This window comes from Pimephales promelas, chromosome 5, assembly GCF_988280905.1.
Source record: "Pimephales promelas chromosome 5, fPimPro1.hap1.1, whole genome shotgun sequence".
In the NCBI taxonomy this organism is placed as follows: domain Eukaryota; kingdom Metazoa; phylum Chordata; class Actinopteri; order Cypriniformes; family Leuciscidae; genus Pimephales; species Pimephales promelas.
In genome coordinates this window covers 6,302,887-6,326,121 of record NC_142773.1, presented here as the reverse complement: position 1 = coordinate 6,326,121, position 23,235 = coordinate 6,302,887, and the positions used below count along the sequence as shown (strand labels likewise).

At 37.6% G+C, this 23,235-nt stretch overlaps 2 protein-coding genes across 2 annotated transcripts; both read right to left on the bottom strand.

Moving 5' to 3' along the window:
- Positions 1–1,701: 1,701 nt before the first annotated feature.
- foxc1a (forkhead box C1a) lies at positions 1,702–3,838 on the bottom strand. Its single transcript, XM_039659674.2, has one exon. It carries the CDS (start codon positions 3,612–3,614, stop codon positions 2,178–2,180), a length of 1,437 nt encoding a protein of 478 aa, XP_039515608.1. The 5' UTR covers positions 3,615–3,838; the 3' UTR covers positions 1,702–2,177.
- Positions 3,839–12,184: 8,346 nt separating this feature from the next.
- On the bottom strand, positions 12,185–23,090 carry LOC120467097 (BEN domain-containing protein 6). The gene is made up of 7 exons (XM_039655879.2): positions 22,867–23,090; positions 21,316–21,396; positions 18,504–18,530; positions 18,253–18,373; positions 18,031–18,182; positions 15,770–15,980; positions 12,185–12,560 (listed from the first exon to the last, which is right to left on the bottom strand). Exons 1-7 carry the CDS (start codon positions 23,005–23,007, stop codon positions 12,448–12,450), a joined length of 846 nt encoding a protein of 281 aa, XP_039511813.2. The 5' UTR covers positions 23,008–23,090; the 3' UTR covers positions 12,185–12,447.
- Positions 23,091–23,235: the final 145 nt, after the last annotated feature.

Sequence of the window (23,235 nt, the reverse complement as noted above, 5' to 3'; positions counted from 1 at the left end):
GCTCATGCAATGAAAATATGTGAAGCCAACCAATGAGAACACGTGTGCGTTTGCCCCCGGGTCTTTGGGCCTATCACTGGGCTGCAGACTAAAAATACACAATAAAAAATGTAAAACACAATATTGTCAGTAATAATAATACTAATATACTCCAAACATCATGGACTGTTTCAACACATGTTTAGGACAGATATTAAAAAAATGTGGGACAAATAAATGTTTACATTTTTAATTGCAATTTAAACCCAACAGTTGGGTTTGTTCAAACATGTGTTGAAACAACCGAGCATTTTTTTTTTTGAGTAATAAAAATAATAATAATAGAAACATTTAAACATATTCACACAATTAGCAGCAAGCTTTCAAGAAGCATGATAAATATGCCATTATACACATTGTAATTTTTTTATTTACTTATTTAGGAAAATCTGATCACTTAAAAGCCCTCTAAATGCTCGTATTATCACATCTCCTAAAATGAAGAAACATAAAAAGGTACCAGTCGCTATTACCATACCAAATAGCACTTCTGAATTCATGTGCATACAGAATAAAATCACGGCTATTAAACATACGGGCATTTTCAGAGACGTTTCTTTAACTTGACTAGTGGTTGTTCAAATAGGCTAGATCTCGGAAGATTTGCTTAATACAATCTGCATATTTTGTTTTTGTGAGTTGGGAGTTTGTTTTATTGCATATTAGGCCTTTTCTAAGGTATTATATTTATGAAGCTCATCTGTCGATGAATCCTCCAGTGGGGATTTGAGTATCTTTGGCATGTCTGGTATGATATTAACCAAGCTACAGTATGCGCAAGTAAACACGTGGACACTGAACACAGGCGGTGAATTACAATGACCGAAACAGTGTTACCAAAGGCCGCAGGTCAAGATGATGACAGACGCGTCTGGCATATGGAGTTGCGTAAAGCAATAAGGACAATTTAGAGCAAAACACGTCGACACCTCGCAGCAATTAAAATATAAACGGTTGTGCATTGTAACATTTGATTTTATGACTACCGCTGCTACTGCAGTGTAGAACAGTTGTTAGGCTACTTTTCTTTTGTTAATATAATCAAGTCAAACGATTTTTTTACTTAAGATACATTAAATATAGAACTCAAACCACATGTGTAGGTCATAACTGGATATTTTTAGTTTGGCTACTAGTAATAATAAGACTTTACGCATGAATTCTACTTGACTTTTTCATAGTTTTTTTTTTAAATCACGAGATATTTTTTATTCAATATATTTATTCAGTATATAAAAAAAATAAATGTTGCTACATTTTATAGAAAACTGAAAACACTGAAAAATTATGCAATTGTAAAATGACTAAAAACATAGACATAAATAGCCAAAAATTAGTTTGAAAAGCATATATCGGAACTGATGAATATTTAGCATTTCATAATTTCCTTAAATACTGAGGGTTTGTTTGTATTATTGTGCTTGTGATTATTTTGATATAAAACAACGTGTGTAAATAAAGTATTTTAATTTTAAAAATGTACATTTAGAGGCATTTTAATATTGTGCGGAGGTTCGGATCAAACAACACTCAACTGTGCCACAGCAACGCCGAAAAATTCAATATACGCTAATTTGGATCAATGTGTGTGATTGGCATTATTATTACTCTCTGCTAGCACACAGTTCTGTTCAGGGCTTTAAGAAATCAGGCGAAGCCTAATTTTAACTCAAATAGCATGACAATTTATTAAACAAACAATGCAGTTCCTTCAGAATACTTTTTCAACAAAAGGAGATAGTTTGAAAGAATATGGCGTAATACATGTTCCGTTCCTTGTTATAATGGAACATTTGGACAATGAATGCAGTTCAAATTAGAAACACTTTTTTCGGTGTTTGGTCCATAATATCCGGCTACACTTTAGAAATAAATTACTATATGCAATTTACACGTAATAACAAGTCCATAAACGTCTGACGCATTTCAACACAGCCCAGCATATAGCTCACAAAAACGAAGAAGACTTACGTGTTATTCGAAGTAACACTGTCCTTAACAAACCAACATCAAGTGTTTGTGTTCTGTTTCTGTTCAGTCCATCACGGGTAAATATCAGCGTCTCTCGGCTTTGACGAAAAAGAGGGGGAAATCAAGAACAACGACAGAAAGAAGAAGCTCGAAAAACACTTGTTTGGTCAAAACTTGCTGCAGTCATACACGAAAGCCCCAGGCGTGCGGTATATGGGCTGACTCGGGGGAAACGACATTTGACAGCTGTTATTCCCGTTCACCGGTGAGTTATTCAGACCGATTCTCTGCGACTCAAACATCTCTCGAACCGAGTGAAAGTTCTGCTGCTGCGCCGGGTACGTCGCGCCTAGATGGCCAATGTCTCCGGCCTGGTTCAGGTACCATGAGGCGAGGCGCCCTTGGTGCGGATGGTGGCCCTCCTGGGCCGAGCTGAGATTCCCGTGGCCTAAGGACGACGTGGTGGTCGTGATCGAGTAATCGGGCAGAGTTTCGTCCACGGTGGTGGTGGCCGCCAAGTGGCCCGAGCGATCTCCGCCCGCATACAAGCTCATGGCCTGCATGTTGCAATGGTAGGTTGCGTTGGAGGTAGTGGAGATCGAGTTCTGGCTGCAGGGCGAGCTGTACACGGACGTCTGGTTGGGAGAGTAGTTCAGGGACAGCGTGGGGGTTATACCTGTCCGCGAGGAGGCCACGAGAGACGGGGTGAGCTCGCCGGAGCTGTGAGGCGAGCCGCGGAGGGAGGTCATGATGTTGTCCACGCTGAAGCCCTGCGCAGGGGCCTGGCCCTGGTGGTGGTGCTGTTCCCCGGCGCTATCCAGGCTGAGAGAGCGGGTGGACGGGATGCTGTGCGGGCTGCCGCTCGACATGCTGCTGCTGCTGTCGGGGCTCTCAATCTTGGGAACGGTGCTGAGCGTGGGCGAAACGGCCTGCGGAGGCGTGGACGTGCCGTTCTCGGTTTTAATGTCCTGAATGCGCACGGGCACTGACTGTTCCTGGTCGCGGCCCTGTTGCGCTTGTTGCGGCTGCTGCTGGCGGGATGGTGGTTCTTTAACATTTCGCTCGTCCTTATCCTTCACAGCGTCTTTCTTTTTAAAACGCCGTCGTCGCCTCAAAAAGCTGCCGTTCTCAAACATGTTATACGAGTCCGGGTCGAGGGTCCAGTAGCTGCCTTTGCCAGGTTTTTTGTCATCGCGCGGCACTTTGACAAAGCATTCGTTCAGGGACAGGTTGTGTCGGATACTGTTCTGCCAGCCCTGCTTGTTGTCCCTGTAAAAGGGAAAGCGCTCCATAATAAACTGATAAATACCGTTAAGGGTCACCTTCTTGTCCGGGGAGTTCTGGATGGCCATAGTGATGAGCGCAATGTAACTGTACGGTGGTTTGACCATATCCTTGGGCTGCGGCTGCGGCGTGTACGGTCCATAAGCCCTCGCCATGCTGGCGGGGTACTGGTCGTGGGCCGCGTGAGAGTACATGCTCATGGGGGCTGGCATCCCGGTGTACCCCCCTCCGGCGGCGGCCCGGTAATAACTCTGGTCGCTGCTGATGTACGGCACAACTCCCAGCGAGTTGGGACTGGATACGGAATAGCGCGCCTGCATGACTTCTCTCCAAACGGTGCTGGCGATAAACAGACGTCAAGAAGTCTGAAGCAATCCACAAATCCCCTTGAAATGCGCCTCCTCTGAAACCGGGAAAGCAGTCCACCCGAGAGAGTCCACCGTATTTACAAAATGTGACTGTCGGACCGGGTGTTGATCAGACTCGCGTACTTGCCACCTCTTTCTGTCTGAGCGCGCATTGGAAATCTTCTGAACGCATCGGTCACTACATAATACTTTTGCGCACTTCAATTCTTTTCCCCCTTTTGCTGCCAGTAAGACTCCTCCCAACAACATCTAAGCTGTCCAATGGGAGGTCGGGCCGTGCAAAGCGAGCGGCCACACACAAGGTTGAAGAAAAACGAGAGGTGTTGGGACGTCCCAGCCCACCCTAGCCAAACACACACTTCTCCAGACCTTAAAGAACCGTATACGCTCGGCAAAACTAGCGCAGATACACATCAAATCGAAAATACATTAATAAAGAGATTATAATACAACTTTCGAAATGTGTGTTCATAATTAACACCTATCGAATGCTAAAAATAATAAAATAACTTTTTTTTAATCACTGACACTCTTTTCGTTATCATAGATTAGTCGATTCATTAAATACATACAAATTTAAAACAAACTTGGATCCGGCCGTATTAGTGCAAACATGTGGTGTTAATGAATTGTAATGATTTGTATTTCGCACCAGCTCGTGAAGCCCATTACAAGGTTTTGGAGAGCATTTGATTTCAAATAATCAATATAGGAATTAGTGTAAATAATCTCCGGTGGGAGGCTTCCTGCATGTTTAAGTCGCAATGCCAGTTCTTTATTAACACTGGCTATTAGTGAACGGTCTCAATCAACACTGGTGCGCGGATCAAAGCTCGTCATCCCGGCTGGAGCGCGCATTATGCTGGGATTGAGTCAGTTAAGACACCGGAGAAAGAGTCGAGGTGCGAAAGTTTGCTCCAAGTGCGAGCAAGATTAAAAGCCCTGAGAAACAAATGGGTAAAGCAAAACACCTCGCATGTGTCACCATTGGTCAAACGGGTGAGAAGTATGTCATCCTTCACCTTAGCGCCTCTAGGCTGTTTTATGGCATGTCAATAAAATTGGTGTTTTCGTAAAATGGTTTACTTCTAAAGTAATTCCCTATTTATTGAAGCCTATGTGTATATTTAGGCTTTACGTCATGGAGGATCAAACTGATTGTGAGTGATTTAAATTAATATCCTTAATGGCATTCTTTTTTGGGGGGAAGATAATTAAAAACATGTAGGCTAATTATGGCAACTTAAATATTATTCTCGTTTTTTTTTCTTTTACCTGTTAATTTTTTAAACGGTTCTTTTAGATCTACACATTTCTTCAAGCTCTTTTACTAAATAGCGGGCCTAATACGAAAATGAATGCTTAGCTATGCATATTATTTCGAGGTAAAACTAAATAATCTGCCGTTGTTAAAACGTACGACGGCTACGCATACTTTATGAAAGGAAGATTTAGGGGAGGGACACAACATTTAATTGTGAATGATAATTGTGAGGCCAAGTTGCGGTCACAATATCTTCCTAATCCCCCACAGGTCGCTTTGATTAAGTGACCATGGACTAGTTGATACTTCACTGGTTTCTCCTTACAAGGACCCGGGCATGAACTTTTTCTTCTGCCCCAGGCTATTTGTACAATTCAGCGCGCGCCTCTTACTTAACCCCAAACTCCTGGCCACCCCGAACTCTCCATTCCAGCCAATTAAACAAGCTACCTCAGTATATCTCCAAAACAGGGTTTAAATGTGAAGCAAAATAAATGGGTTAGCCTTGATAATTTGTTAACAAATATAAGACATTGTTTGTGTCCACTGGTCCTTTGAACGGTGCAACAGAAATCAGCATTTAAACAAGATTTATTGATTTTAATAATTGGGAAACACTTTATTTTACAGTGTCCTTGTTACACGTAATAACTACAAATTGTACATATTTACATGCAACTATCCAAAACCAAAACCTAACCCTAAAGTAAGTACATATTTAATACTCAGTACTTATTTTGGCCAGTTTTTTATTTTATTTTTATTTTATTTATTTTTATTTTTTTTGGCAAGTTAACCAAAAATGTAACTTGTTTTTGGGTTGGCTAAAGATGTGGTTCATGCGGTACTATTCATGAACTATTTTTAATGATAGTGAAAAATATGATTTAATATCACTCAATTAACCAGGCTTAGGCTACATCATATAGAATACAAGCAGCCGTGATCGTGTTGGTGTTACCAGTGTAAGACTGTAACCAGTTAGTGTAACTAATAAAACAAACAACACGATTTAATCTCCCGTTTCTATAGGCAACTAAATTTGGTGAATTACAGGCGGTATTTTTTTTTTTTTTTGCTAAATCAAAATGTTCCCATTTAAATGCGGGAAAACTAATTTTAAACCAATGTTTAATCGCTTTGTTTATTCCTTGTGTTTGCACGACCAATCGTGCAATTCTATACGTTTATATGAATCACTTTTTCTATTTTAAAAGAGGACGCATTCTAGCCTATGACATAATACTGATATTCGCGGAAACAAGAACAATCAAAACTCTACAAATATAAACGCATATGTTCAGGTACTATAACCAAATAACGAACCGTTAAGCTTGCCATTTAGGCTAATTTCTACAGGCCAATATAGAAATCAATTTCGGTCAATCGAATTAACAATACCGAATATTTCTGCTTGAAATGTTTCTCTCTGAGGTTGTAGGAGCATCGGCATCCCAAATAAAAACACATGAAGATTCAATATATAAAATATACAAAAGACGCAGAATTTTATTCGTTTTAATTAGTTCTGGTCAGCCAACAATAGACTATGAACCTCATGTGATAAACCTCAGAAGCGCAACCGAATAAAGAACAGATTCAACTGATTTTGGCTAGTCCGACACGAGAGGAAGTGTGTGATGGTCAGAGTAAAGAAACCACTGACCTGTGCTCTCAGCGCCCTCTTTCGACCACCAATCACCAGTGTACACAAGCTCACACACACACACGCTTGATCTGATTACAAGACTACGGCTTGCCGTTTTCACGCTTTACAGCATTGTAAAAATTATAGATGTGTATATATAAATAGATAAAGAATGAAAGACAAGGGAGAGAAATTTCTTTGTTCATTTGAATCAACATTGCAACAACAAAAGTAACTTAAATACATTAACAAAAATATTCCAGTGCCATTAAAAGGCGCTACAAACTAAAACCCCCCCGTCCCAAAAGATTAAAGTGTTAGCCTCAAGTGACGTTATATAAACTATTTTTATATGAATCTATTTTTAGGGTTTTATATGAAGCATACATAGGGTTCTTTACTCAACTCCAAAGAACCTTTTATGCTAAAAAAAAGGCTCTATTATGACAAGAAAGAACCCTTTTGGCACAAAGGTTCTTTGTAGGCTATTATTCATTCATATATACATTATTCTACAACATTTTGTTGTTGTAATTAAATTATTGTTTATTAAACTGTTGTAACTTAATATCCCATTTTAATCATACTGATTTTTGGAGGAGAACAACTGAAATGGCACTCTTCCTGTGATATTGATTAACTACATAAAATGATATAAATATATACATTTTTTAACCCCCATATCTTGAATTTTGTGATCATTCACATGCATTTTAGGGTCTTGATGTTTGTCAATAATATGAAATATTTTATCCAGAAAGGACAAAACAAATGACAATGAATGAACCCAAAATGTTCCACATAGAACCTTTTTCATGGTTACAATGAACCCTAAAGTGTTCTTATTATTGAACCCTTAAAAAGGGTTCTGTATAGAACCTTTTAGGGGTTCCAAATGATAGAACTGAACCTTTTCTTCTAAGAGTGTAATTAGAGAAAATAGAAGACTACATTTTATTCATTTGACATTGCTACCCCCTTGTGTTCATCATATACATTCCTTCCTAAAAAAATTGTAGGGACATTAAATTTTAGAGGTGTTTCAACATCTACAAGAAATATACAATTGATTTAAGATACTCTGTAAACGTATTTGTAAATTAAATTTAAACTAAATAAAATATAACTATGCAATGTTACTTAGAGACTTGTTATCGCAACATTTTGTGCCAGTGATCAGTATTTGATGTTCTATAATTGCAGTGAATAAAATTAAATGTTTAATTAAATGTTAAAGCCTACCTTCAGTTCATTTTATTAAAATATTTAAAGTAAATTTTAAGTGTATTTTTAAGCTTACCTTATGTAGTAAGTACACTAATATCATTGTGCTATACTTGTTTCAATACATGGGGCTAAATTGGTCCACTTGCATGTACTTTTACACTTTAAGACAGTAGAAAACCTTGAGTACAACTACTTTACAACTACGTTTTTCGTTTGTACCGTATACTATACTACAAGTGAACTTTGTCAAATCTCATGAAAGTTCATATATATAGCACGAATGTCATTTCTCGTGCCATTTATATGCCAAAACTAGTTTTTGCGTGTATATGGTACGCGTTTTTCGCGTGCATATGATACGCACTTTTTGGCATATAATAAGTATGAACTCCCCACCCCCTTCCCCCTAAACCTAACCAGTGGGTTTTCAGTGCGTAGCATATGCATGCAAAAACCATTTTTGGCGTATAAATGCCACAAGAAATGACAATCGTGGTGTAGATACGCACTTTCATAAGACTGTGTTTCAAATACTTGTAGCATGTTTTTTTTTTTTTTAGTTTACGAAAGTACACTTTGAGGTAGGCCTATGCTTTCTCAATAATTTACTAGTCTATTAGTTTTATGCAAGTAGTACATATTATTTTAAGTGGCCATATACAGTAGTTCACTTTCACTATTTATTATTTTTGCACTTTTAGTTACTACTATGGTAATGGTTTCATTCGGTAATGTTGTTGTGATATGCTAGGCTAGTATAGGCTAAAAACTTTTATAAATTCGTGTTGAACAGTTTTTCAATCTATTAAGCTTTTAATTGTGGCTAAATCCTGCTCTTGGTGGGCCAGCATCCAGCAGAGGAAAACTCTCAATCAGAAGTGAGAATGACACCCTACTCCTACTGTAACCTAATGTGTTACATGCAATCGACACAGTTTACCCTGAACAGACATATTTAATTGAGAGGGAAACCCATAATAAAGAATACCTTATATCAGCCTCTGTCTGACTCTATGACGCTTCTATGGCTCTTAAAGGAACATACCCCAGAACATTACACTTCTCCCTCCAAAGGCCAGAGCCCTGGTGACCTCGAGTGGACCAAACTGTGTCTCAAGATGTGTGTCCCACCACACACCGGCAGTTAAAGGGAGCAATGAAACATTTCACGTGCAAAAGGCCGGCGTCACGTGACCCCTCGGATTTGTGAATGCATGCAGTTTCCAAAAGACAAAAAAAACAAATTACACTCATCCTCTCATTGGGTCCTCAGGACTTTTGTCACACTTGAACTTGGAATACACACACACACATAAAATAAAAATAAAATGATAAAATTCTGGCACAATCAAGCAAAAACACACACACAAATGAAGGCGACATCCTCAATGCATAACACGCTCACATGCACACAAACACATGTACATGTACACACACACATACCAAGACATTCCAGCATTAAAAAGAATGGGGGGGGGGGGGGGGTCATTTAACAGGGGCAATTTTTCTTTGTAACACTTTGCACTAAGATATTATTTGTCAACATTAGTTCTTGTATTAACTAATATGATATAATGAGCAATATTGTTCCTGTATTTGTTAATCTTTGTTAATGTTAGTTAAGAAAAATCCAGCTGTTCATTGTTTGCTCATGTTAGTTCACAGTGCATTAACTAATGTTAACAAATAAAACCTTTGATTTTAATAACGTATTAGTAAATGTTGAAATTAACATTAACAAAGATTAACAAATGCTGTAAGTGCATTAGTAATGCATTAATGTAACTGTTAACTAACGGAACCTTATTGTAAAGTGGTGCCTATTTATTTATTTATTTATTTATTTATTTATTTATTATAGAAATCAGTCACAATGCTGACTGCACGCAAATATGAAGTGGATAGATTTTAATATATTTACAATTGCAACTTTTAAGGTCCCCTCAAAATCATCTGAGATATAGCACCCCCAATGGGCCAAAAATGCAAATTCTCCTTTTACTGTATTGTAACATTTGGCAAATTCATGGGTCCATAACTTCAAAATGTTATAGTAAAAATGTCTAAAATTGTGCATGGTGACAGTCAAGCACACTGGGTATAAATCCCCAGTACAACTTTAACACACTCTCAAAGTCAGCTGAGATATAGCGCCCCCAATGGGCCAAAAATGCAAATTCTCATTTTACTGTATTGTCACATTTGTCAAATTCATGGGTCCATAACTTCAAAATGTTACAGTAAAAATGTCTAAATTTGTGCATGGTGACAGTCAAGCACACTGGGTATAAAGCCCCAGTACAACTTTTAACACACACACAAAGTCAGCTGAGATATAGCGCCCCCAACTGAGCCAACAATGCAACGGCTCTTCTAACTTTACTGTCACATTTGTCAAATTCATGGGTTCATTATTTCAAAATGCTACAGTAAAAATATCTGAAATTGTGCATGATGATTGTGAAGTGCACTGGATGTAAAGAACTAGTGAAACTCACCCAAAAGTGATAACTCTTCAAAGTGTATTGTCAGATTGGGTTCATAACTTCAAAATGGTACAGTAACCAACAATGAAATGCTTCTTTCAAGTCAATTCAATTTAATGCATTCATTTGTATAACATTATTCAATACATATCATTTCAAAGCAGCTTTACAGAAAATGGAGGTTTCTATAGGCTGTAACAAAACCACAATAGAATTTTATAATGATATCAGAAAGTACAGTTATAAGATGTGTTATGTATATGAAGTCTATGCACAAATTATAGTATTTACAAGTTTTGCAGTCTTCACCATAAGAGGCTGGATCCAGCCAGAGCATAATTTCAAGTACCTTGTAAAATTGAAATTTGTACTAATTTAAAACAAAACAAAAAATCATTCAAATGATGTCATGTGCAATAATTAAAGAATAATTTAATTATATTTTTTACAGTCATGCTATGTGTTATTATTATTATTATTTGTTATTTACTTTTCAAATCAGTTTTTAATTTTCAAAATATGAAGAGTTCAGATGCAAAAGCCTCTAAGTGCCATTTGAAATTTTCTTCTAAAATGACCATTTTTATCAAGCTTGTATATTTAAGTTCAGTAATTTCACTTAAATGACAATGAAGATTACCTATAAATTGTCATTTAAGTGAAATTACTGAACTTAAATATACAAGCTTGATAAAAATGGTAATTTTAGAAGAAAATTTCAAATGGCATTTAGAGGCTTTTGCATCTAAACTCTTCAATATTCTTTTCTGAAAATGGAGAAACGGAGAGATTTCCTTGAAAACCACTCACGTCATTTATGTCAAATTTCATCATCACATACAGCACGCAATGCCTATCAGACCTATCAGAAAACATTTCTTCTTTACATCAAGCCGTTTTAAAGTTTGAATGTGGTTAGTGAATTCTTTCGTGCAGTACTTTTTTCAACTGACAAGTTGTATTAATGTTTTCATGTGCCATTGTAATAATAATATGGAAGGTGTATTAGTACTGCAACACATCCAGAAGTGTGTAATATAAGAGTTTTTTTTCAGTTTAAGTGTAAAACGGGTTTAACTGGCAGGGGGCGCTGTCGGGACGGTGTGTTTCAACCGTCCCGACAGCGCCTCCTGCCAGATAAATCTGGTCATAGGAAAACTGCTGTAAATGTGTATTAAAGAGATAACATACATGGGCAAAAATTGCGGCAAAATTTAAAGGTTCATATTAACCATTTTTGTTCTGTCGCCCAATAATGATGATAATGGTGATAAGCCATGCGCATTTTGCGTGCTCTTTCTAAAATGCTATTTTGACAAATCCAAATTTTGGATGTGTTTCAACCGTCAGGCGGGACGATTGAAACAAAGCAAGTGCTTTGTTGTCAAAGAATCCTAAAGGATTCCAATAAGAAAATTGTACAGGATTCTAATTAGAATTTCTATCATATTTTGGAACCATTCCTATAGGAATCTGATAGAAATTGTCTTATAGGACTATACATAAATATCCTATAGGATTCAAATAGAAATTGTCTTATAGGACTATACATAAATATCCTATAGGATTCAGATAGAAATTGTCTTATAGGACTATACATAAATATCCTATAGGATTCGGAATTTCCTTTTTTTTCTTTTTATCTTTTCAAGCATTTTTAAGTTCTATAGGTGCACTTTTCCAAAGTTTTTCTTTTACCAATAGAAGTTTTTTGATTGTGTCTTGCAGTCTGCGTAAACTCACCTCAATGTAGACATTGTTCACTGTTTAATGTATGTTTTGCAAACTGTAGTCACACTATAAACAACATGGCAGGTGATTTGGGTACACATTATTAGTGCACACATTTATAAGGCACTGATAATGGATTGATGAAATAAAAAAACAAATCAATAAATGCATTTTCTGTATTTTATTTATTTATTTCTACTTTCATACCAAATTAATCTGTTACTTTTTTTTTACAGATTATATTCATTACAGACTTACAAACTCTGACACACACACACACACACACACACACACACAACAATAACTGAAATACAACATTAAAAATATCCTGAGCAAATCTGTCTGATTCACACAAACTCGCACGCACGCACACACACTTACTATGAAATACAGCATTAAACATCCTGAACAAATCAGTTTGATTCAAACTCACACACAATCATTGTGGCGCCTTTTTGACATTTTGCTTTCATCTGCGCATTTCTGGGAGATGGCCTTCTTAATTACATTTGCTTCAATATTAAATTTGTTTTTGATGTAGCCTGTAAGGAAAGAAATAAACAGAACATAAGTTTACAAACCATAATGATTATTGAGGAATGGTTTTGGGCATCTATGTTTAAAATAGAACTCCTCAAGGGAAGCATGTGCTTATATTATTCTTCAGTATTACATACTAGGGATTAGGATTGAGAGAAAAAAAAATCGATTCACCTATCGCAGTTTTTTTTAACGATTCTAAAATCGATATTAATTCAAATTCAATTGCTTTATTTTTGTCCTTGCTTGTAGATAAGTTTAAAAGAAGTTAGCCACTTTCAATCCAACAGAGGATGAAATGTGTTGTTATCTATGTGTGTTGTGACGTAATAAGTGGACGCGTGGAAGACGTGTGACTACGGCCCCGTTCACACTGCAGACAAAAGTGGCTTGAATCTGATTTTTTTGGGGTCAAGTGACCAGGTGACCAGGTCAGACTTCTTCAGAGATAGTGTGAACACTCAAATCTGGCCCAGATCTGATCTTTTTAAATCAGATTTAGACCACATTCATATCATGTAGTCCTAAATCAGACACAGATCAGATTTTTTTCAATGTGTTTGCAGTGTGAACAACAAAGGCGGATTTAATGCGACTCTGACGTCAATCTACATCTGACATTTGACACAATTATGTGCCGGCGAGTAAGCACTAGACTAGGGGTGCACGATATTGACAAAAATGTGATATTGCGATATCGATAATGAATATTGCGATATCGATATTAATTTCGATATTTTTAAACGGATGAAAAAATACAAAAGTTATTGGAAAACGCATCAAAAAGATTAATAAATAAAACAAGTTTTCTTACAACATAAGATTTATTTCAACTGACAGTCATATTGGACTGGTACAGCATTAATAAATAGGCCTAAATAATATGTCAACAGGACATGTTAGTTGTGTACACTACACTGTAAAAGATAATAAATAAATAGCAAGTCTACAGAACACACTATGCAACATAAACCCCACTATATGCGTTTTCTTTGACCGAATAGCTATCTGATCGTGAAAAGACCAGGTGTAAATGCCCTGTGAAACGCATTCGTGACGTATTTGAATCTAATCGCTCAAACCACTTCAGGAGGCGGTCTGGGCCGCATTTCAGTTGAAATTGGACAAATGTAAATGCATCTCGTTACTGAATAAACCACATATGTAAAATGTACTCCTTCCAAAAACGCTAAAAATGAGAACGTTACAGGCTTGTCATGTTATGGCCAGATATGACGACGAGCGCGACTGCAACACGCATCACCGCAGATGAGCAGCTGTTGAACATTTCCTTTTCATCAAGCCAACGCGCAAACTATCGCAAATCAAAGTGAAAGTAAGTCGCAGACGCTTTTCACAGTTATTCATTAAAAGTAAATAAACGAACTGATCTTATTTTACCTGATGATCATAAAACGCAGCTCATAACTGTTGACGTGACGGTGACGTGTAGAATTGAAGAATATAGCGCGGGAATTGAAGATCGTATTTTGATAAATCAGATAGCTATCCGATCAGTGAAAACGCATGAAGTTGCCAGGTGGACCGTGGCCTGATGTTTATAGGCTACTTGTGCGCTGGTGTGCGCGTCGAGCCGGGGCAAGTGTGTGTGTGTGTGTGTGTGTGTGGGACTGTGTGGCAGGAGAGCAAGGGAGAAGTGAGAGAGTGACGGCGGTTAGCTTTGGAGCGAGTAGCGACTTTATATTGAGAAAAACAAAGTGTCTCTCCTGTTCTTTCTGACCACTGTGGGAAATCTGTAGCATGAAAAGTTAAACCTCTCTTGATTTAATATTGTTTATGGAGAAGGAGAATCAGGAAATGAGTCGGGGGAAATGCAACGGTGCATGACGGACCAGACGCATCATAAACAAAATAATGCATAAATATCGCGACACTTTCGATATGGATATCGAGCTACGTGATATCGCGATAACGATATTGATTCGATATATCGTGCACCCCTACACTAGACACAGAACGGGGCCTAAAAGCACTGAAAAGCCCTTGCGCTACTCATATGCAGAGAGAGAGATAAGACAGTAGAGCTGCACGATTTATCTTTATAAGACTGTGATCTCGATTCAAACACCCACCTGATCTTTCAATTCATCTAATCATATCACAACATTCAAAACTGTGTTGGCGCTGACCAGGAGAGAGTCATCATTAAAACAGCTTCACAAACAGTCTTTTCAACCTCATAGTATCATTATTTCTGTGATGCAATAGTTTCAAATTATCATAGAAGTACTGGGATAAAAAGTTCAAATATGAACACCGATGTCTACGATAGTGATAGAAACTTTGTGCTTAAAATAACGCATTTATCGGTTACATTGTTTCGCCACTAAGTAGCAACAAGTGACTGTTAAATGTTTTTATTTAAATATTAATATCAGCTGAGGAGGGAAACGGAGGCAGAGTTAGTGGTGCGATCGGAGGCTGCTATGGAGATGAATCGGGAGAGGTTTGTGCACCTACTGATCAGAGCGCGTGCCGACACGGAGTAAAGCCTTGTTTATAGGCTCCTCCACACGTCCACACGACCGCGAATGTGCGCAAGACCAGGAAGACTGTGGCTGTGTACGCCTTTTTTGTAACAGCGCGTGGGGTGCCGCGTCCGGGATGAACGACTTCAAGCCGAATCTGCCCGAGCTTGTACGTCTCACCACACCGGCCCCCAGTTTGCGCGTCTAAATTGCAAATTTTTTTTTTTAAGAGTTTATTTACTGTGTGTGATTCATTTAATGGATAGCACATTCACTTCTAGTTGTCTTCGTCCTCTATTCCGCAATGTTTCGGTCTCCCACGTGTGTGTGGCAAGCTGGACCGCCGGGAACATGCAAAAAATAAATAAAGAAGCATCGACGCAAAAATATGACGTCGACGCAATTTTGACGTCGAAGCATCGACGCGCCACTACAGCACTACCAAACTGCTAGATTTAAATAGTCAGCAACAGCCACTGCAGTTTTATCTGTTCACACAATTTGTATTAAATGACTTGCTAGAAAAAAAAATTACAGCACGCACAGATCTATTTTTAGTCGCAAATGCAAGTGGAATGCAGTGTCGAGCCCTGTTGCTCTAAAGTATAATGCTCTAAAAAAGTACTTTTCTAAATTCCTGAGTATAATTATATCCTGTTGTTTTATATATCTAATAATATGACAATCCTGCCAAAACTTGATTTTCAGGAAAATAAACTCACCAATTATGTCAGACACTTTTTGAGCCTCCAGTTGTGGCTTTGCTATTTTGTCTTTGAAGGCATTAGAACTTTTTCCTGTGTAGCAGTGTGTTGCCAGTGTTGCTCTTCCAAAAACAGCCACCAGGAGGTCTTTTGTTGCTTTTTTAGCTTCGGTCCATTTAATGTGGCCAAACTGTTCGGCACCGATGGATGTGTTGGGGCCAATTCGAACCTGAAAACAGTGATCGAACAATGAAACAGTTAAAGTGTTAAAGTGAACTTAATAATATTTTGTTTGTTATGATGAAACCTATTAGCGTAGATTTAGAATCATTCAAGAGCAAAAGTTCCTGATTGTAGAAAGCACTATTTTTTGTCAGCCATGATTAATTCATTCTGTGAGTGGACTAAATTACGATAAGACACCCCAGGTGAATAGGGTAAAAAAAAAATATATATATATATATATATATATATATAGATTCATAGATATAGAGGAAATGCTATGATGTCACTTTCCTGCTGTGAATAGAAAATTTAGATAGGAGAAACCAATGCTGCCGCTTTTTGCCACTCAGTGGGTGTGACCACAGTCAATCTAGGGCCCTATCATTTCTGCGTTCACGGAATCGTGGACGTATTTGCAAAATTGCACGTGACTTTTATGCAGTGTTTCCCACACATAGACAAATTTGCTAAGCCACAGAATCAACACTGGCCGCCACATAGCCTATTGCGTTTCGTTCATTTTAACGCTATTTAAAACACAGTGTATTCTTTCAGTTGCATTTCTTTTCCCTGCTCTCCCTCCGTCTCTCTCGGAAGTTTTACCTTTCACTAATCATATTTTGATATATCGAAATCATCTTCCATTGTGATTTCCTGTATATCTAAATATGTTTAGATCTTCACACACAGTGAAAGGTAAAACTTCCGAAATCTCTGAGTAAACAATGAGTGACGTACATGCACAAGCAATCACTACCAGCGGAACGTTGAACATGGTTCAGTTGGATATTGAACAACTGATTCAGATCAGTTGGACGTGACTGTGGTTACAATAGGTAAAAACTAAATAAATACTGTTCGTTTTCTCACAAAAACCGCTTGTTTCGTGTCTTAGGCCTTCAATATGTACTTACATTTACGAGTCATTAAATCATGTTTAATCTGGACTTCTCTGTGCATGCTCTTTGACGTGGTGACCATAGACCTGCATTATATGGCCGACAGACAAGAACGGTTTGACCGAAAAATGTCAAAACTGAAAATACTGTGGAAACAAAGACACCTACATCTTGGAGGCCCTTGAAGTAAGCTAAAACATATCAAAAATTAATTTCAAAGTGAACTATCCCTTTAAGTACTCAGTACATTTTAATAATTAACTTTAAAAGGACACTCTTTTTACGACTAAAACAATAAAGGGTAAAAAATCTGAATTTGGTAAAAAATAAAAACGTATTTCATAGGGCCCTGCCGATGGTGACGTCGCACGAAGACCCTCTGTTGACATACTTCTCCAAATAATTGATTACATTACTTGCAAACATTTTTGTGATAAAAGTTTTCTGAAATGTTATGTTTAAATATGCACTAATTTGCATATCTCTAGAACAAAAGTAATAAAATTAATTAAAAAAAAACATTGGATGAACCCCAACTTTATTCTCATCAGAATTATAAATAATTTATTTCTGTATAAAATACTACAAACGCATTTGATTTTCTTGATGTGTAACTTAAAAATAAACAGATTAGTGCTCTGTTTTGAGGACAAGAAATGAAAACCAATGCAATATGATGAATGTCCAAAAGATGGAACTCTGAAACGACCACCTAGTGTTCAGTAGTGTTCATGACATGTTGATATGCCTTTAACCTGTTAACATCCGCTGTTTTGACATGTATGTGAAGCGTGTGCTTAACAGAAAGAAAGCAAGTTAAGAACTAGTGATTCACGTAAATGACCCAATTGACCAAGAAAATGGCGATTGTCGGCGAAAAGTTTGATGGTCTGTTATGTTGTTTACTTTTGTTCCATTAAAGTCTCATATAATTCTGTCCATTTTACAAACCGTAATCTGTATCACCTCTCATGTAAATGGCATTTTTGGTTTTTCTATGAAAGAGAAAAAAGGCTGAACCGAACACATTCTAACAATTCTGACTTCTTTTAATATATAAACTCCAGTGGGAAACACTGAATCATAATATACATTTTTGACAAAACCATGCAGCCCTAGTAAGAAGGCATTTTGCATGTTGCTTAAAAACGATACCTTTTTGCAGTCATTATTACTCCTAGTCTCCTTTACATGAAGAGGCAGTAGAGAGGAAGGGGCAGGTACCACAGGGGAAGACTCTGGGGCTGGCAAATCCGAAGTGCGTGCAGGGAGAGTGTGGGCAGGTGCAGTCATTAATGGAGTGCATCCTAGAACAAAATAGGTTTTAATATCTTTTGAAGCAATTACTTAGAAAAATTAAACTTTTCATAGGTTTACCATTTTTTAAAAGTGTTAGAGTTTCCACAAGAACACTCTTAATCTCTCTTAACTCGGCCAAGATTTGTTGATTGACTCCACTGTCATTCCTTGTTGATGTTGTTGCCTCCCTGCTTGATTCCTAAAATTGTAAAACATTTATTAAAACTTGCTGAAAATGAACTCAACATCAAACCATCCAAGATGTAGATGAGTTTGTTTCATAATTTGTAACAGATTTTGAGAAAATTAGCATTACATCATTTACTCACCAATGGATCCTCTGCAGTGAATGGGTGCTGTGAAAATAAGAGTCTTGTGAGAACTTTAATAGTAGATTTAATAAGTATATGTAGTGTTTTATTTTTTATATTTGTTCATTTAAATTCTTTCTTGTATGCTATTGTTAAATACATCTACTGTTGCTAGAAAACAAAGCAGTGGGAAGAATGAGTCTACAGTAGGGATGTCAACGATTAATTGACGATCGATTAATTGTCAATGAGCCTTTTAATCGATAAACCTTATCCATGATCGATTAAGCGTGACGTGCGTACAGCAGACGAAAGGGGGAAATGATAGCGAGCATGCAAGAGTTTTGTTTGAGATCATTTTATTTCAAATGTTGATAATGTTAACTGCAAACATTTTGATTGTGTTTTAAACTATAACACGACAACTAGTACTATGATATATCACTTACAGAAAGTACATTCAGCGGTCTCCGGGACAAGAGGATTTGAACAATCGACACAGCCTACAATTACTTCAGTTTTAGCCGGGAAAAAAGTTGGAGCTGTAAAAGGCAGAAGCAATTACAGAACGAATCTATGAAATGATTTCAAATGACTTGTTGCCTGTAAGCGTCGTCAAAGGTGGGGGATTTCGAAAGTTAATCAAAAAATTTAAATATGTTAAATTATTTGTTAGCTTTAAAGTGTAAATGGGCACAAATATACGTATTGTAACTTTGTTTTACAAGTAACAAACTGTTGAATGTGTTTTGGGAAAATGATATTAAAATAAAAGTTTTATTTGAAAAAGAAACTCTAAATCCTGAGGTCTTCTTAGCAGGCCTTATGGGCATTTAAGTAAACGTGGCCTTTTCACATTCTGTAGACTTTCCCCAATATGCACAACATTAAGGAAATGTCCTAGCACATGTGGGAAGATAACAACACACTTATTACATTAACAAAAACTAATTTGCTGACATTGACACACGCATCACGGATTGACAGAGCGCATCTGCGACGGCGTAATATTAATATTTGATAATTAAATAATTATATTAAATGATCAATCTTCTAGCTGTGTATTTACATCAAACCTTTCCTCTGGGCGAGGATGCTTGTGTTTTTTGAATGCCATTGCACAGTCTATCACGCAGCAGCAGACCCATCTTGCAGCATATTGTATACTAGTTAACGATTAATTCATTAATTGATCATTAATAGGGCTGTTTTCGACTGAGGATTTTCATAGTCGAATCTGATTCGTCAGATTTTGCCGTAGTCAACTGATAGTCTAACCTTTTTTTTTTTTTTTAGGTCTTAGCAGTTATATTTTTTCCATTTTAAACAAAAGAGATGGATGTATGCACATTAGGCTATTCGTTCTGTGTTTTTTTCTAAACAGTTAGGCTATGTTTAGCTATTTTTCATGTTTTTATCACGCAATCATGTTTTTGATGCGGTGGTGAGCTTGTAACTTGCAACTTAACACTTTAGCCTAAGGGTAGCAGCGGGGCTGCCGAAAATAAAAAAGCTGTCACAAAGAACAAATATAGCAAGGAGACATTTTAATTGTTTACTAAAGATGAAGTTGACGATGCTGCGCGATCTTAGTGCATACGCCAGAGAGAAATCCACAGTTCATTTCATAAGCAGAGAGCATTACGTTTTCTTTCGTTTTGAATCGTTCTATTTACAAGTATAGACATTTCAATATAGATATGTTTCAGGTCTGTGGAGTAGACTATACTTGTAGCGTACGCTCAGTTGTGGTAGATATATGTATGTGACGAGTTCCAGACGTTCACACATCGGTGCCTCCGTGCCTTGATTATCAGTAATTGTCTGCTTTTCCTTCTTCTTTATTAAATCCAGACAATTGGTTGATGAAACATTAATTAAAATCAAGAAAGAAAAAAAAAACGAAATTCACTTTAAAGAAAGGCTTTTTGCTTTTTTTGAGGTCTGTGAAAGTTTTAAAACAGTCTTTAAGTGCTGCTTCAGAGAGCTTGTGTCCGTCGGAGAACTGTCACGTCTGTAACATTGTTTTTTCCTCTGTGAACATGAAAAATAATATTTTATGTTTTGTGGAGAGCCAACCCTACCTCATCTGATTTGAGCAGTGTAATTCACAGAATTACAAAAAAAATATTTCGCCTCCTAAAACTTGAATGCCTGAATGCCTGTCTATTTCAGGCTAAATATAAAACGCATGTAGGCTATACCGTATTTTCCGCACTTTAAATAAGGCGCACCTTCAATGAATGACCTATTTTAGAACATTTTTCATAGGGTGCACCGGATTATGAGGCGCATAAGATACTGCAGTCAAACGTTTGACTGGGTTTGCGTTATGCATCCACTAGATGTGCTGGGAATATAGCGAGTGCGCGGCGCCGGAGGTGAGGCGTTAATTGTGTGTGAGCGCGCTGGGGCGAGCACGTAACTTACATTCGCAGCCTGAGTAGGCCTATTCAATGTGCGGCGGGTCGCTGATCGCAACGGCTGGCTATTTTGAATGAGACGACCAGGTTACTGTGAATGGGGAGCGCTTTATGAACGTGACGCGCGAGCAGTGCCGGGGACAGTGTGTCTGTGTCTGTTAAGAGTGAGTGGTCGTGAGCGGGAGACACACATAACCTGATTTATACGAGGTTGAACAGGCCGTGTACTATTTGACTACAACGTTCATAGTCGAATCAGACCTCTCCGAATCGAATCGTCGAATCCTCGACTATTAGAAGTCAGCCCTAATCATTAATTTAAACGACGATCGATCATGCAAATTTATGTAAATTGACATCCCTAGTCTAGAGCCCTGATATAAGTAACTTTGTTGAAATAATCTTACTTTTTCTCGATTATACTGATGCAGAAAGGATCTGGCTCTTATTCTTTTGATGTTTTTTTCAGAAACTTGTTTACTGACTGCCTGTAAATAAATGAGAATTGTACAATTACAATTATAACCTTCAAATTAGCTGATAGTGGCAATTATCTGGGTCTAAGCAACAATAGCTTATCAGGTTTCGACATTACATATTGTCATGTCATGTGCTTGTCCTTCGGATGCCATTCTTCTTATGATGTAACGAGTACATCAGGATTTAAGGGACGTGTTCCCTGTTCTGGCTGACCTAATCTATGCAGCCTAACATTGAATTATAGAAGTCTATAGTGTGTTATGTGTATGCTAGGGCAAAGAGATGTGTTTTTAGTCTAGCTTTGAACTGAAAGAGTGTGTCTGCTTCCTGGAAAATATTAGGAAGACTGTTCCAGAGTTTTGGTGCTAAAAATGAAATGGATCTACTGCAGCACTTTTTATATTTAATAAACAAGGAGTTATGTAAGGGTTAATGCCCGACGAGGTGTCCATTGTCAGGTTTTAATGGACGACGGCGAGGCGTAAACCGGCCGACGCGCAGCGGAGGACGGTTGCCTCCGCCGAAGTCCATTAAAACCTGACAATGGACACCTCGGAGGGCATTAACCCGCTTATACCATGGTCACTTGCCAAATAAAACATTTTTAAAACATTAGTTTATATTTTAATTAGGCTAAATCTAGTTTTTACAAATAATAACTTGCCTTGCCTGACTGTTTATTTAGCAACCGGAGATATTTATAGTCCGCTTAGCTCGTATCCCTTCAGGTTCACAAATGCTTTTTTTTTTTTCATGAAACACAAAGGTAGGTAGGCATAGTTTTTTTTTTTATTACACATAAAACAATTAATCAAACAACAATAAAAAAAGCTCCAGCGATTTGCGCTTAACGTTATGGGCAATAAATTAATCAGATCAAAGAGAGGGTCATTTGCCTCAGGCTCCTTAGGCTTGAAACGCTGTAACGTTCAGCCTTCTCCTGCCTTGGTTGTCTGGACAGCTGCGTAAAACTCCCGCAGGGTCTCTCTCATTCAGGGGTGCGTTTCCCGAAAGCATCGTTATCCAACTATGGTCGCAAGTTACGTCGTTACCAATAGCGTTCAATGGAGCAGAGCAGCAGCGGTGTAATTTTCTCCGTTTTATTTACATGTTTTCTTTCTTATTGCAGCATACCAGTCGTCAAAGTTGCCATATTCTCCATAAATGTTAAAAGAAATAGCACGAAGTCGCTCATTGTTGTATTAGGCTATAATATCTAACGTTAGATGATAGAGCATGTGACTGCCTGTTGCTATGGTTACTCACAGCCGTTTTAGGCAGCGCATTTATTTATTAATTTCGAATGGTAAACAGGCAGTTTCACCAGAACTACTTTACTAGGTGTCCTCTATCACTTTTTAACGGACACCCTGCAGCCAATCAGAATCGAGTATTCACCCAGACCATGGTATAATATTGTGTTAGATATTAGACAAAATGGTGTTAGGGTTACCACAAACCACATCATCCTAATTTACCTCATATTCGTCACTGCTTTCTGATTCAGAAAGTATTCTTCTATACTTCTGGCGCCTCCCTCTCCCTAATTCTTCATTCCCTTCAGGTCTGGATTGTTTGATGGACTGATTTTTCTCTACAGAATGAAGCTGCTTAAGCATGGCCGATCTAGTTCCTGAAATGATAACTAATTATCACAACATGCATCAATTTTATCACAGTAGTGCACAGACATATTACAAAAAAATACATGTTTAGAATTTTTGCAGGGCTGGACTCTTCCTCGTACTGGACATCACATACACCACCAATCTCACACTTTCCATTAATAATTTTATCAGTTGAAAGCACATCCCATGTTGGGGGATCTTCAATCCACTGGATTAACA